Source organism: Cavia porcellus, unplaced genomic scaffold, assembly GCF_034190915.1.
Source record: "Cavia porcellus strain 051 isolate PalLab524CR breed Dunkin Hartley unplaced genomic scaffold, mCavPor4.1 scaffold_30, whole genome shotgun sequence".
NCBI lineage: Eukaryota > Metazoa > Chordata > Mammalia > Rodentia > Caviidae > Cavia > Cavia porcellus.
The window spans coordinates 30,514,357-30,527,816 of NW_026947513.1; the positions used below are offsets into that span (position 1 = coordinate 30,514,357).

The 13,460-nt window shown below is 44.9% G+C and overlaps 1 protein-coding gene across 5 annotated transcripts in view; it reads left to right on the plus strand.

Moving 5' to 3' along the window:
• Nucleotides 1-13,460, plus strand: part of Pdgfra (platelet derived growth factor receptor alpha) — a 47,453-nt gene that overhangs the window by 16,516 nt on the left and 17,477 nt on the right. For all 5 annotated transcript variants that reach the window (XM_003471663.5, XM_023565859.2, XM_013154428.3 and 2 more), the window contains exons 5-12: nt 1,136-1,266; nt 1,413-1,584; nt 1,678-1,867; nt 4,729-4,844; nt 5,480-5,606; nt 6,696-6,889; nt 7,592-7,686; nt 7,899-8,031. In XM_003471663.5, the coding sequence (XP_003471711.1) occupies nt 1,136-1,266; nt 1,413-1,584; nt 1,678-1,867; nt 4,729-4,844; nt 5,480-5,606; nt 6,696-6,889; nt 7,592-7,686; nt 7,899-8,031 (1,158 nt within the window). The remainder of the gene's footprint in view (nt 1-1,135; nt 1,267-1,412; nt 1,585-1,677; nt 1,868-4,728; nt 4,845-5,479; nt 5,607-6,695; nt 6,890-7,591; nt 7,687-7,898; nt 8,032-13,460) is intronic.

Here is a 13,460-nt window from a genome sequence, read left to right on the forward strand (position 1 = left end):
GTCATCAGATGCAGGTGGGGTTTTAGTTTACTTCTCATCACTGGTGGTGGAAGCTGGCATTCTAGTTTGGGGGTTGAGGACCCCGCCTTTACCATACAATGTAGCCGACCACTGCGGCTGTAATGATACAAAGCTTAGAGTCACTAAAAGCTAACACTTGCTTACACTTGTGAGGTTCATGTCATTGGTTGACTTAAAATACTGCAGGGAATTTTTTCTCACGTAAGCCTCTTACTGTATGATTTGTATTCTTGACGACAGAGACCCGAAAGACAAACACACACCCCAGGTGCTGGTTACCTAGGTTAATTTTAATACAGTAAGAATTAAGTGATTTCATTATGAGGAGGGGCTGGCAGGGTGGACTGTAAATCCCATCCCTTTGATGTACGGGTTAGCCGAACCAGATAGAATGACTGGGAGCCCACTGGGCTGGGTTTACGGAGCACTGTGTGAACATGCACAGCATTGAGAGTTGGCACCTGGCCTGCTCAAGGACTTCTGTGCCCGGCACTGTGGGATTCAGGAAGGCCCTGCACAAAACTGAGCAGCAAAGTGGGCAGAAGGGACCTGAAGGGACAGGAGCAGGTGTCACTCGGTAAAGACTGGGTGACCACGTGATTGTGAGAGACTGGGTGCAGACCCACGTGCTCGGGAGCCTGCATTCTGTTTCCTGGGATTTGTTCTGATTATCGTTATTTGTAGTCCTGTGCTACAATTACCTGCCAAATTGTGTGTAGCAACTGGTGGTGAAGACCTCTCCGATCTTCCAAATTTTGTCTTGATGAGACTGGTGTGCAAACTACTAAGGGTTGTTTATTTGATTGTTTTTTGTGACAGCGCCTTGCTGTATAGCCCACACAGGCTTGCACTTGGGAGCCTCCTGACTCAGCTTTCAGAGTGATAGGATTATAAGAATACACACCACACTAGGTCTCAGGCACTTTTTTTTTTACTTCTTTATTGCTTTTATTTATTTATTTTTCCTGAGACAAGGACACTCACTATGTAGTTTATCAGAGTTTTCCAGGGTTTTCTATAACTCAAATCTTACATAAATTCTTACATATATACATGCATGTATCTGTATCTTCATCTGTATCTATATCGTGTATCTGTATCAATATTTTTATAGCTGCATCACAGCTGGATCTAGAGATGGAAGCCCTGAAAACTGTGTATAAGTCAGGGGAGACGATCGTGGTCACCTGTGCCGTCTTTAACAATGAAGTGGTTGACCTTCAGTGGACCTACCCTGGAGCCATGGTAGGTACCCTCAAGACCCGGGGTGGCGTGTGCCCAGAGCACTGTGTTGGAGGCCATCTGTCAGTGACAGCACATCCTTGAGATTCTCCAGACCTCAACCTCAGGAGCCATCTTTTTAAAAACCAGTTTCCTTCCCCTTGCTGCAGAAAGGCAAAGGCCTCCTGAAGCTGCAGGAAATCAGATTTCCGACCATCAAGTTGGTGTACACTTTGACAGTCCCGGAGGCCACGGTGAAAGACAGTGGGGACTATGAATGCACTGCTCGCCACGCCACCGAGGATGTCAAGGAAATGAAGAGAGTCAGCATCGCTGTGCACGGTAGGTTCTGCTTCCGGAGCAGCAAGCAGTCTCCCAGGCTGCCCGGCGTCTAGAGGTGACAGTCACTGTGTGACATAACTCTTCCCTGTGCAGAGAAAGGGTTCGTGGAAATCAAGCCCACCTTTGGCCACGTGGAAGCTGTCAACCTGCACGAGGTCAGACATTTCGTGGTGGACATACAGGCCTACCCGCCTCCCAGGATCTCCTGGCTGAAGGACAACCTGACTCTGATCGAAAATCTCACTGAGATCACCACTGATGTGGAAAAGATTCGGGAAATAAGGTAGAGAACATGCCCCTTCCAAGTATGTCTCTTCCTGTTTCCCTCTCCTCAACCCCCTGTTTTTGTTTTTGTTTTTTTGAGGCAGGGTCTCGCTATATAGTCCAGGCCAGCCTTGAGCTTGCTGTGCAGCCCAGGCTGGCCTCGAACTAACAATTCTCCTGCTTCAGCCTCCTGAGTGCTGGGATTACAAGTGTGTGTGATTGTGCCTGGTCCATATATGCCTTGTTAATGTCCTTAGCAAGATGGAGGTCAGTGGCTGCCTCACAATCCAAACTGAAAGTCCATCTAGCACATGTAGTCTGAGTCGAGAGATGCCTAAAAATCAAATACCTCTGTTGTAACACTGCAGTGTGATAATGGGGTGCTGGTAAATATTTAATGATAAGGAGAAAGACAGAAAACTCCCTGTCCCCCATGAAAGTCAGCTTTAGAAATCCATCCAAGGATGGAGGAAAGATGAAGTTGAACTCACTTAGATTGAATATTGGAAAGTGGACATTTCTGATGATTCCACTGATTGTTAAGACAGTTATTACAACTCAAATGAATCAAAACATCACTGGTTAAATTTGGGACACGTTTGCACCTGTCCTTTTTTTTTCCTTAAATTTTGAGAAAAAATCTCTAAGTTTTTTAGTCTGACACTTGCTGTCTTTCTTCCTCAGCATCAGAGTGCTGGGGTTACAAGCATGCACCTCCACACCTGACTTGGTTTCCTGTGCTTTCAGGAGAATGGTAGCTGCTCTCTTGTCTTAGTTGTAGAGCTTTGGGTGAGCCAACTCAGCCTTGAGTTCCTCACCTGTAGTACAAGATTAATATTACCTCATGTTTTCAAGGCAAGGAACTGGGCGAGATGATATCTTGATGTCTCTTGCAGTTTGTGTGTGTGTGTTGCTGAGAATCGACCCCAGCACGGGGTTCAATCCCATCCTCTGTCGAAGTTTCAAGCTGTGACTGACTCCAGGAGTCCAGCCCAGCTTCAGCCAGTTGCCCTCATCGGCAGTTATTCTGGGAGAACATAACTCAGTCCTGTGTTTTAACCTGTAGTCAGGAGAAGAACAGAACCTTCGCATCCCTTCACTGACCTCCAGGTTTTGCATTCTTTTTGCTGAACTATATTCCATGTGCAGTTGAGAAGCAGCATTTGAGAAAATGAATTAGATCCTTTTCTTTTTCTTTTTTGTGGTGCTGTGAATTGATCCCAGGACCTTGTTGTCCAGGCTGAGTGTGCATTGATGCATCACTAAATTACACCCTCAGTGCAGAACATGAGATCTTAAGACACCAACAGAACGCTTATGGGACTGGAACGAGGGGCATGGGACCCTGACTGATCCCCAGGCTTTCTGCTGACACAAAATGAAGGTGCACACAGGGTGGGCAGTTTGCCAACCAGGAGATTTGCCGACTCTATGAAGGCAAAGTGGAACAGGGTGATCCTGGCTCAGCTAACGCTCCAGACGAGGCTGAACACAATCCCCAGGCTATCACCGATAGCAGGCGATGAGCCACACTTGCCAGCAGGTGGTTCTGGAAAGCTGCCTGTTACCGTGATTCAAGAATCCTTCAGCACATATAAAAATTTTTTTTTTAGCTTTTAATAATTGTGCACCAGGAAACACGAGGATGACCGTGGTACATGGGGTATCCAGTTTTGTGGAGCTTGAAACCAGGGGACCCACTGCTTTCTTGGCCAAACAAGTATAGTGGTGAGCAACAGAAGCTCCTTTGGGCATCTCAGCTGTGTCTCAGGGGCTCTGAGGGTTTCAATGCTGAAGCAAAACCCTGAGTGTAACAGGGAAAACCAGCCCAGCCTGTTCTTCCTCAGGCCTGGCTGCTACAGCATCTGAGCAGTGCTCTTGGGCCTACGCTGTGCTTTCCTGTGTGTAAACTCATTTAACAGATTCCCAGAATGACTGTGCCGTATGCAGTTATACCTTTTTATACAGAAGGAAACCAAGGCATGGAGAATTTCAGTAATGTCCAAGTTTTTCATACTTTATGACCAGTGCTTATCTTTACCATTCTAGTTGCTTTTGCATTTTGTGTTTTTGGTGGTGCTGGATAAACCAGGCCCGCCTTGAATCTGCTGTGTAGCCTGGGATGGCCTTGAACGAGCAATCCTGCTGCCTCAGCCTCCTGAGTGCTGGGATTGCAGGCATATAATTCTATGCCTGTTAACTGTTAATGTTTTATAGACGAGTGAAATGGGAAAATGTTACATACACATACAATACCCCAAATCATGTATAATACATATAAATCTTTTGGGAGAAACTCTTTTATGATAGTGTGAAGAAGTTATTCATTCTGTCTTTTGGTGTTAATGACAGAATCCCAAGCTTCAAAAGCAAACACGAAGAGGCGGTGTTATAATAAGCGAAGTTCTCCTGCCCTCCCCATCTGTCCAGTTACCCCTCCACTCCACGCATCTCTGTAAGCCGAGGTAGATGAGCACAGCCCTGTATCCCAGGCTGCTGTCTGTGTCAGCAGGTAGACAGCATCTCTGTTCTGTTCTGTGTTCCACCAGTTCACCAAATCATCCAAATGATGGATATTTGGTTGTGTGTCTGTGTGTGCGCATGTGTGTTTAGAAGGTAGAAATCATGATTTCTGCTGTTTTTGAGACAAGGCCTCACTATGTAGTCCAGCCTGGCTTGAACTCACTGTGTATTCCAGGCTGACCTTGAACTCAGCAATCATCCTAAGAATCACGTCTCTGGTTCAGACATTTGTCATGTGGAAACTTGAGAATTCTACAAAAGAGATGATAGAGACAAGAAATTACAAAAGTGAAATTTAATTTGAAGATGGTAGTTGCTTAAACAACCAGAACTGAAACAAAGCTTGCTTCTTTTAAGGTATCGAAGCAAACTGAAGCTGATCCGTGCTAAGGAAGAAGACAGTGGCCATTACACTATTATAGTTCAAAATGAAGATGACGTGAAGAGCTACACATTTGAGCTGTTAACTCAAGGTATGCAAAGGCAGTAGAAAGGCAGAGCGAGCTCCGAGGGTGGCTGTCTCCCAAGGAGTGTGGTGCTGCTCTCTGAGGGTAGGGTGGGAAAGTCAGGCCGTAGAGGGGAAGCAGGGACCAGAGATGCCACACGTAGGGACAGCTTTGTCGCACTTAAAAGCTTACTTTCCTTTTGCTGAGGAATTTTGCCCAGCTCCACTGTGGCCCCTGTCAAAGCCGATGTCTAGGTCAGCCCCGTTCATGGAGCACCTCTGTATCTTGGTGCAGTCTTAGGTCTTTGGATCCTCACCATGGATTTGTGATGCAAGCATTAGCCATGCTGACCAAGACTTTTAAAAATCCTTAGACCTTAGTAATGAAGAGACTCCTCTCCTTTCAAACCAAATGACCATGGACACTTTTTACATTTCTTGTACCAGATTTAGAGCACCACAGGCACAAATCCCCAAACGCTGAAACTGCACATGCTCTTAACCAGTGGCTGTGTCTAAGGAGGAGGGTGACTCAGACAGCCAGGTTCCGCCCCCTCCCATGGGGTTCTGGCACGTGGACAGCTTACGAGCTCACGGGCCATGTGGAAGCCCCCACAGCTCTGTGACATGACCTTTTCAGTGCTGACTTCTCCACTCCTACAGTTCCCTCCTCCATCCTGGACCTGGTTGATGACCATCATGGCTCCGGCGGGGAACAGACTGTGAGGTGCACGGCGGAAGGCCTCCCTCTGCCTGACATCGAGTGGATGGTCTGCAGGGACATTAAGCGGTATGGAAACTAATAGCCCCCATTGCCCTGTGCTCAGAATGTCTTTTCCTTGACAGGAAGGAACCAAATGCATTCTATTGGTTTGACTGGCTCGTTTTGTATTTGTGATTCTTCTTTGTCATAGGGCTATATAAGGAGAAGGCTTCCACCAGCTCCTCAGAGGGTCTCTACTATGAAAAAAGGATGAGTCTTGAAAACTACAATCCTATGACGATTTGCACTACCCTCTTATTTTACCGCACATTTCTTGTTTGCTGGCTAGGCTGGCCTGTACACAAAAACAAAAGTAGCACCCACGTGACTGCTTTCTCCCTCACCCCTCATCACTGTTTGACAGTGGTTATCTACCACTTCCTCCCCAATCCTTAGCCTTTGTTTGGTGGGGGAGTACTGCAGATTGCACCCACGTCGTTTGCACTGAGCCATGTCCTCAGCCCTATTTTATTTTGAGACTAGGTCTGATGAGTTGTGCAGGCTGGGCTTGAACCTGGGATTACAGGTGTGAGCACAGGTTTGAGCACTGTGCCCGCCTCCTCCATCTTCAGTAGATGTAATCTAGTGCTCACCTTTTTACCCATGGCTTCTGTGTTCAGTGCCTCAACTGCTTTCCCCCAAAGCTGAGACTTTTCTATGAGGGCTAAGGGGTAATTTGGATGCTGGCTGTAGCTCAAATCTAGGTCTTACTGCTCAGTGCTGAGAATTACTCAACCTTAGTGACATCTTCACGCTCTTCTGATGTGTGTGGTGAGAAGGGACAGCCAGGCCTTTCTGAAAGGGTGGGAAATTGGGACCTTTATGAGCTTGATGTTAAACCGCTTAATTTGCTCATAGGTTCAATATTGGGATGCATAGAATATTATATTGAACATGTTTATTTCTGCCTCCTTCCCAAACAGTTAACTTCCAGTTATCTACAGCCCGATTATTTCCACTCGAGTGTGTGTAGTTATGTTTTAATGTTAATACACAAGCCCATAGCACATCCCCAGGTATTGTCAAGATCAGAAGTGCAGACAAGATCACTGTTCTGTTCATACCATGACTCCTAATAACTGCATCCATCTCTCTTTGTGTCCTTTTTCTCTCTAGATGTAATAATGAGACTTCCTGGACAGTTTTGGCCAACAATGTCTCAAATATCATCACAGAGACACATTCCCAGGGCAAGAGTATTGTGGAGGGCCGAGTGACGTTTGCCAAAGTGGAGGAGACCATTGCTGTTCGATGCTTGGCCAAGAATCTCCTTGGGTCCAGCAGCCGGGAGCTGAAGCTGGTGGTTCCCAGTAGGTTTCTTAGTAGTCAGGACAGCAGTAGGTCATCAGCTGAGCCCTGTTATCCTTGGTGGGGTGTGGAACCCAGAGCAGGCAGTGCAGGAATGAAGGCAGAAATTTGGCTATGAAAGTATTAAAAGGGCTTTCCTGGGCATCTGGGCCTTTCTTTCAGATTCTTATTCAAAGCTGAGTCTTGCAGAGCACCTTGACCATGTGATTATCTAGTAGTGCAGCTGTTTGTGGGGTGAGCTTTAGTCTGAGCATCTGTATGTGGAGTGAAGAAAGAAGAAGATTTCCTACCTATCTCAGGTTGAATTCTTTAAAAACGAAGGTTGCATGAGGACAAAAGCAATCTGAGCAAAATGCAACTTTTCAACCTACGCTTTATAATAGTAAACCTTAGAAAGCAGAGGTTTCTACACACATAGTAGCTGTCTATCTCATCTGTCTATGTTACTCCTGATCAGATTCTTTCTGAAAGCTTATTCTTGAAGTATCTTTGGACAAACTATAGAGATGGAATTTTGCCCATTGCTCTCTCAAAGGAAGAGTTGGTGTAGTTTCCTGAGTACAGATATCTGGGAGGTGACATTGCTCACCCCTAAAATTGTCCAGAGAGACCATGAGAGATTCTGACCAGGCACAGCCAACAACTTCCTGTCTCCCCAGTACCTGGAGGAAATTCCTCACCGTGTTCATCTCTCTGTTTTCTAGCCCTGCATTCTGAGCTCACAGTGGCCGCTGCGGTGCTGGTGTTGCTGGTGATTGTGATCATCTCACTTATTGTCCTGGTTGTAATTTGGAAGCAGGTAGGTATCTTCTAAAACACTGAAGTATTTGAACCCAATAAGAATAAGAGCAGCAGCTTAGGGCAGCATTCAGCACAGAGAAGGGGGTCAGTATGACAAGTGGGATGACTTGTGTATCTAACCCCTGTCTCTAATCACTTTGTTGCTATGGTGAAGTTCTGATGCCTCAGGACTTAGACAACTCACCAGTTACCTGTCCTGCTCATTTATAGAAACCGAGGTATGAAATTCGCTGGAGGGTCATTGAATCAATCAGCCCTGATGGACATGAATATATTTACGTGGACCCGATGCAACTGCCTTATGACTCGAGATGGGAATTTCCAAGAGATGGATTGGTGCTTGGTAAGCTCTCATGACAGTGACTTCCCCAGACATTTTTCTCACCTGTACACTACTTGCTACTTATAGGCCTGGGACAGAGATAGGGTTCTGAGCTTTGCCTAGTAAGAACCAAACAATAGAAATTTGCTTGTAGAAATGTACTTCTATCTTGAAAATTATTAATGGGACTGGGGGTATAGTCTTGTGGTAGAGTGCTTACCTCACATATATAAGGCCCTGAGTTTGGTCCTTGGCACTGGAAAAAAAAAGAGTCAATTGTATCTCTGCACTGGTTTTTAAAATGTCAGGGAGAGGCCTGGCAAAAATACCAAAATGATTTTGCTTTGGAAATGATGCCAATTGGAAAGTGAAATGAATTTTTCTTACTAAAATGAGCTAGATAAGATAAGAAGTAAAAGAGGATGATTTTCAAGGTGTACTTTGATCTTGTTCATTCTGAGGGTTCATGGGGTGCTTCTTTATGTGTATGTGATAAAAGACATAAGACAATGTATACAATATAAAGCAAACCACTTAAATATAAGAAGCCACTTGTCACAGATTTCAGATATTTTAAACCTGGGCCGAGACTAAGTATATGAAGTCCAAAGGAGTTCTGATGTTGTTGTGTTTTGTTTTGCTTTGAATTGCATTTTGAATGAATGAATGAAAGTGAGAGGTAGAGATTGTGAACAATCTAGACAAATGCAGTTTTTAATCATCTTATGAGTCTTGTTTCAAAATACAGCATAGTTTGGGATTTAGACAGTTACATTAACATCAAATAAGGTACCCTTCACTGCTGCCAATTTTACAGGCTTATACCTAAGCTTCCTTTATTATATTTTCACCACTGTTTCCCAAAGAATGATGAGGAGCTTTAGGAAGTTTAGGAAGTTAAAAAGTAATAAAAATTTGGGACAGAGAGGAAGAGTAAAATCCCTGTTATGGTTTCTATCTAGATGTCCCCCCAAAGCTTCATGTGATTATAGGTGGGGCTTCTGGGGGTTGACTGGATCTCAATACTCATCAGTGGCCTAATCTACCGGTGAGTTAGGTGAAGCCTGGGTGGAGGAGGGTGAGTGAGGATGTGGCCTAGGAGCACCTGACTTCCTTTCCCCTTCCGTGATTGCTCTCTGCTTCCTGCCCACCATGTCGTGAGCATGCTCCCTTGCCATGCCTCTATGCCATGCTACCTTTCCTTGCTGCCAGCTGACTATGCAATAAAACTTGTGCAAACTGTAACCCAAAATAAACCTGTCCTCCTTTTGGTAGTGGATGTCGGGTATTGTGTTCCAATGATGAGGAAAGCATGTAAGACAGAGTTTGGTGCCAGGTAAGTGGGGTCGTTGCTGTGACTACCTGACTATGTGGTTCAGAACCCTTTGGAACAGATTCTTAGGAGTCATGGGCTGGAGAAAAGCAACTATAGAATGCTGTAAGCCACACTCAGTGGGAGACTATACTCAAGCTGTGAAGACCAGAATGTTGACAGAAACGCAGCTGGTAAAGACAAGGCTCAAGAAATTTGAGTTGGGAAGAAGAACTCCATTGACAGTTAGATTCCAGGCCACGTGTGTTATGCTCTGCCAGAAAATTTGTCTGCATTTTACTCATGTCTGGAGTTATTACAGGAGGCTGAGATTGAGGGCACCAGACTAATTTCATGGCACAGGAAATTTCATGGCAGCCTAACATTCAGGCTGTGGCTTAGGTACTGTCTGGAGCTCTTAGTCAGCTTTACTTTGCAAATCAAGAGTAAATGACCCAGCTGAATGTTTGAAAAAGTGCAGTTTGGCCTAAAAGAAAGGGCCAGTAAAGTCAGGACCTGTAAGGCAGAGTAGAAGAGAACTTGGTTGATGAATGCATTAAAAATAAGTCAAGTACTTTACAACAGGACCATCGAGAAGGTGGCCTGGTGACATCACAGGAACCAACAGGACCCCACTCTTTGAGGGTTCAAAGTTGCAAAAATGAAAGACTTTAAAGAAGAGAGCCCCAGGCCACTGAGCTAAAGAAGGAGAAGGAACCTAGGGAATTGATTCCTCTGGATTCAGTTCACCACTCAACCATCCAGGTGCATGAGGTCTGTATCATCACCTGCAAGACACAAAAGAACTCAGCTGCTGCTCAAGCTGCTGATGGCAAACTTTAGCATTTTCCACCTGGTGCTGGATTTATGGGCATTCAGAATGCAAGAAAGTGGAGTCAAGGAAGCTTCCACCCAGACTTCAGAAGGCCTGGTAGGCCAGACAGTGTGCCTGTGACACAGCAGTGTATGACGCTTGATAATGGAGCTGAAAGTGCAGTGAATGACCCAGAAAGTTGGAGAAGAAGGAATGAGGAACATCTGGAGCGAGCATATTGAGGGGAGAAGCCATGGGGGCGGCCACAGGGCCAAAGGCCATAGAGTCGGGGCTGCCCTGGAAGTTTGAAGCTTATTGCTGCCACATCTCACCCTGGGTGCTGGACACAGGCTGTGGGATGTGGCCCTTTGTGAGTAAGGTTAGATTCCCTGAGAAGGAGCACAAGATGGGAATATTAAAATCTTGTTAAAATCATTAGCGGACAAGAATGCCTTAAATAGTGCTATTATATTCTCTGGAAGCACTGCATAAAAGGAATTGTGATTCCACTTCTCAAAAACTACGAAAAGAATTTGAAGAAAAATATAAGAAAGAAAATTTCCTTGATAAGACAGAGGCATACTGGAAAAGTTTTCTAGCTGGAGTCAAGACATTGGACTGAGGGATTATGGATCATCACACTGTCAAATTTTGTGCTTGTATTCTATCAGAGTAAAGATCTTGAATGTTACAGTTAAGGTCAATGTCAATCGATAACTGCAAGCTAATACATTTCTGAACTACAGAATCTCTTGAATGTAAGTACAGAGGGAGCAGCGATGGGTTAGGAGCATAGCTCAGTAGCAGGGCACTTGTGTCACATGCACGAGGCCCCGGATTTGGTCTCTAACATACAGGGAAAGAGAAAAAGCAGGACAGTGAGAGATCATTTCAAAATCAGGGAATTCAGTGAAACTTCAGTTTCCGTCGTGTCATGCAGCCCAGGATCCCTTCCTCCACTGTCTTATGTACTGCTACATCGCAGTGTCCTCAAAATTTAATGACTTAAGACAGTGAGCAATTTATCACTTATAATTCTATGTGACTGCACCCAGCTAAATAATTCTTCCACACTGTAGGATGTTGACTAGGAGCTTATCTGAAGGTTCAACTGGGTTGGAGCATCCAAAATGACCACTCATGTGTCTGATGCCTCTTGGGTCCCCCTTGGGAGCCAGGCTCAGCTGGGATGCTGAAATGACTCAATTTTCTCTGTCTTTGTCTCTGTCTCAGGACTACCTCCTCTTTGGCCTTTTTTCTTGGGCCTCTAGATTTCTTACATGATATTTCAGGCTGCCAAAAGTGAAAAAGAAGACCCTTCTATTCAGGCATAGTGGCAGATGACTGTAATCCCAGCATTTGGGAGGCTGAGGCAGGAGGATTGCTATGAGTTCAGGTCAGCCTGGCTACAGGGGTCATCTTTACTTCAGTTATGGCACCTAAGGCAGTCTTCACACTTAAAAACAGCGTGTTCCATATACAAGTATTGCTGATAGCAATAGCACAAGTTTTGTTTTCCTGTCTTTTTTGGTAGAACATACTGGACATCCCCCTGGTCTTGCTATTTTGTTAGGAAGTTCTTGAGATGTTTTAGCTGTCTGTTTAGAGAATTCCAGTCCCAGGTCGCCCATTACAATTTCCAACATTGAATTACAGTGTGTCCTCTTCTTCATAAGGCTTCTTTCACTCAGCAAAATATTTTGAAATTTGCGTCTTAGATGTATCAGTAGTGGGTAAAGCCCATTATGTCAGCACATCACGGTGTATTCAGGCCTCCCAGCTCTTGCCTCTCATACAGCTGCCGAGAGTATTCTAGAACAAGTCTTTGTCAGGTCTGAAGTCCTCTGCTCTACCAGCTGAGCTGTCTTTGTGGGTGTGTATGCATCTGTTTCTCTCTAATTTTTATCTAGGTATGGAATTGCCAGGTTGTCACATTACCTGATGAAAGGCTTTCAACTCCTCCAAAAGTTGTGAAAGTGGGTTTTCATGTGGCATTATACTGAGTTGGGCTAATTCTACCAGAAAAATAAAAACAAAACATTCAATAAAACAAATTATAAATGCACAAAAATGTAACATGGAACATAAGATGGGTAAAACTTACCCATTGATAATATGTCACACAAGTGGGCAAACATAAAGATCGCTTCCTAAAGTCAGGTGTGGTTGCTCATGCGTGTAATCCCAGCGTTTGGAAGACTGAGGCAGGAGGACCACTGTGAGTTCGAAACCAGCCTCGGCTACAAAGTGAGCTCAAGGTCAGCCTGAACTGCATAGTAGACTCTGTTTCAAAAAGACAAAAACAAACAAACAAAAAAACCAATCCCTCCCTATATTTGCCTGGTCAGTTGCTGTAACACACAGTAGTGCAAAAGCAAATTTTCTCATAAAATTATGCTCTTAGAATGTTTGCTCTGCTGGGTTTTGTTCTTGCTTTGGCCCTATTCCTTTTTATCTTCCTGTTTCCGCCTTTGTGTGTTGGCAGTGTTTAACTTTTTAAAAACTTTTTTTGTTGTTGTTGGTACCGGGAATCAAACTCAGGACCTTGTGCTTGCCAGGCAGGCACTATGCCCAGCTCCTAAAAATTTTTCTTTATTTTTACAGGGTCTTACAGTTAAGAGTTTGCCTTAAATCTCAAAGGACACTTTGGACTTGGTCTTTTCAGTAATGCTAGAACTGTTAGGACTTTGGCAACTCTGAGAGATGGACTAAAAGCATTTTGCATAAAGAGATGTGCATGAGTCTTTTAGGGGCCAGGTGGAGAATGCTGTGGTTTTTGTCCATTTGTCCCTCAGAGCCTCATATAATCATAGCTGAGGCTTTTGGGAGATAAGTGGACAGTGAGGGTGTGATACTCATGAGGATGTAATGCTGGTTAGATCATCAGACTTACCCTCGATGAATGTGATGTTGGGAAGTGATGCTCATTCGGAGGATGGATCACTGGGGGTGACTTGGGGGTGTCAGGTGTTGCTGAGGGCATAGCCTGAAGGGCTCTGCCTCCCTCTCTCCTCTCTTGAGCTTGATTTCTGCTTTTTGCTTCTATGCCATGAGCCACTTCTCCATTGTGCCTCTCTGCCATGCTGTCCTGCCTTGGACAACCTGCACAAACTGCAAGCTAAACACCGCTCCTCCATTTAGCTGTGTGTGTTGGGTATGGTATCCCAGTGATGTGGAGAGTAAGGAAGACAACCCCTCCTCTCTGAGGGCCTTGCCTTGTCTCTCTGCTCCTGAGCCATTCCAGGTAGCTGGCAAACCAGTACCTTTCCAGGTGTGGTTTCTAACAGTGCAGACAGGTGGGTAGGACAGAGCTTGCTTCTCGTG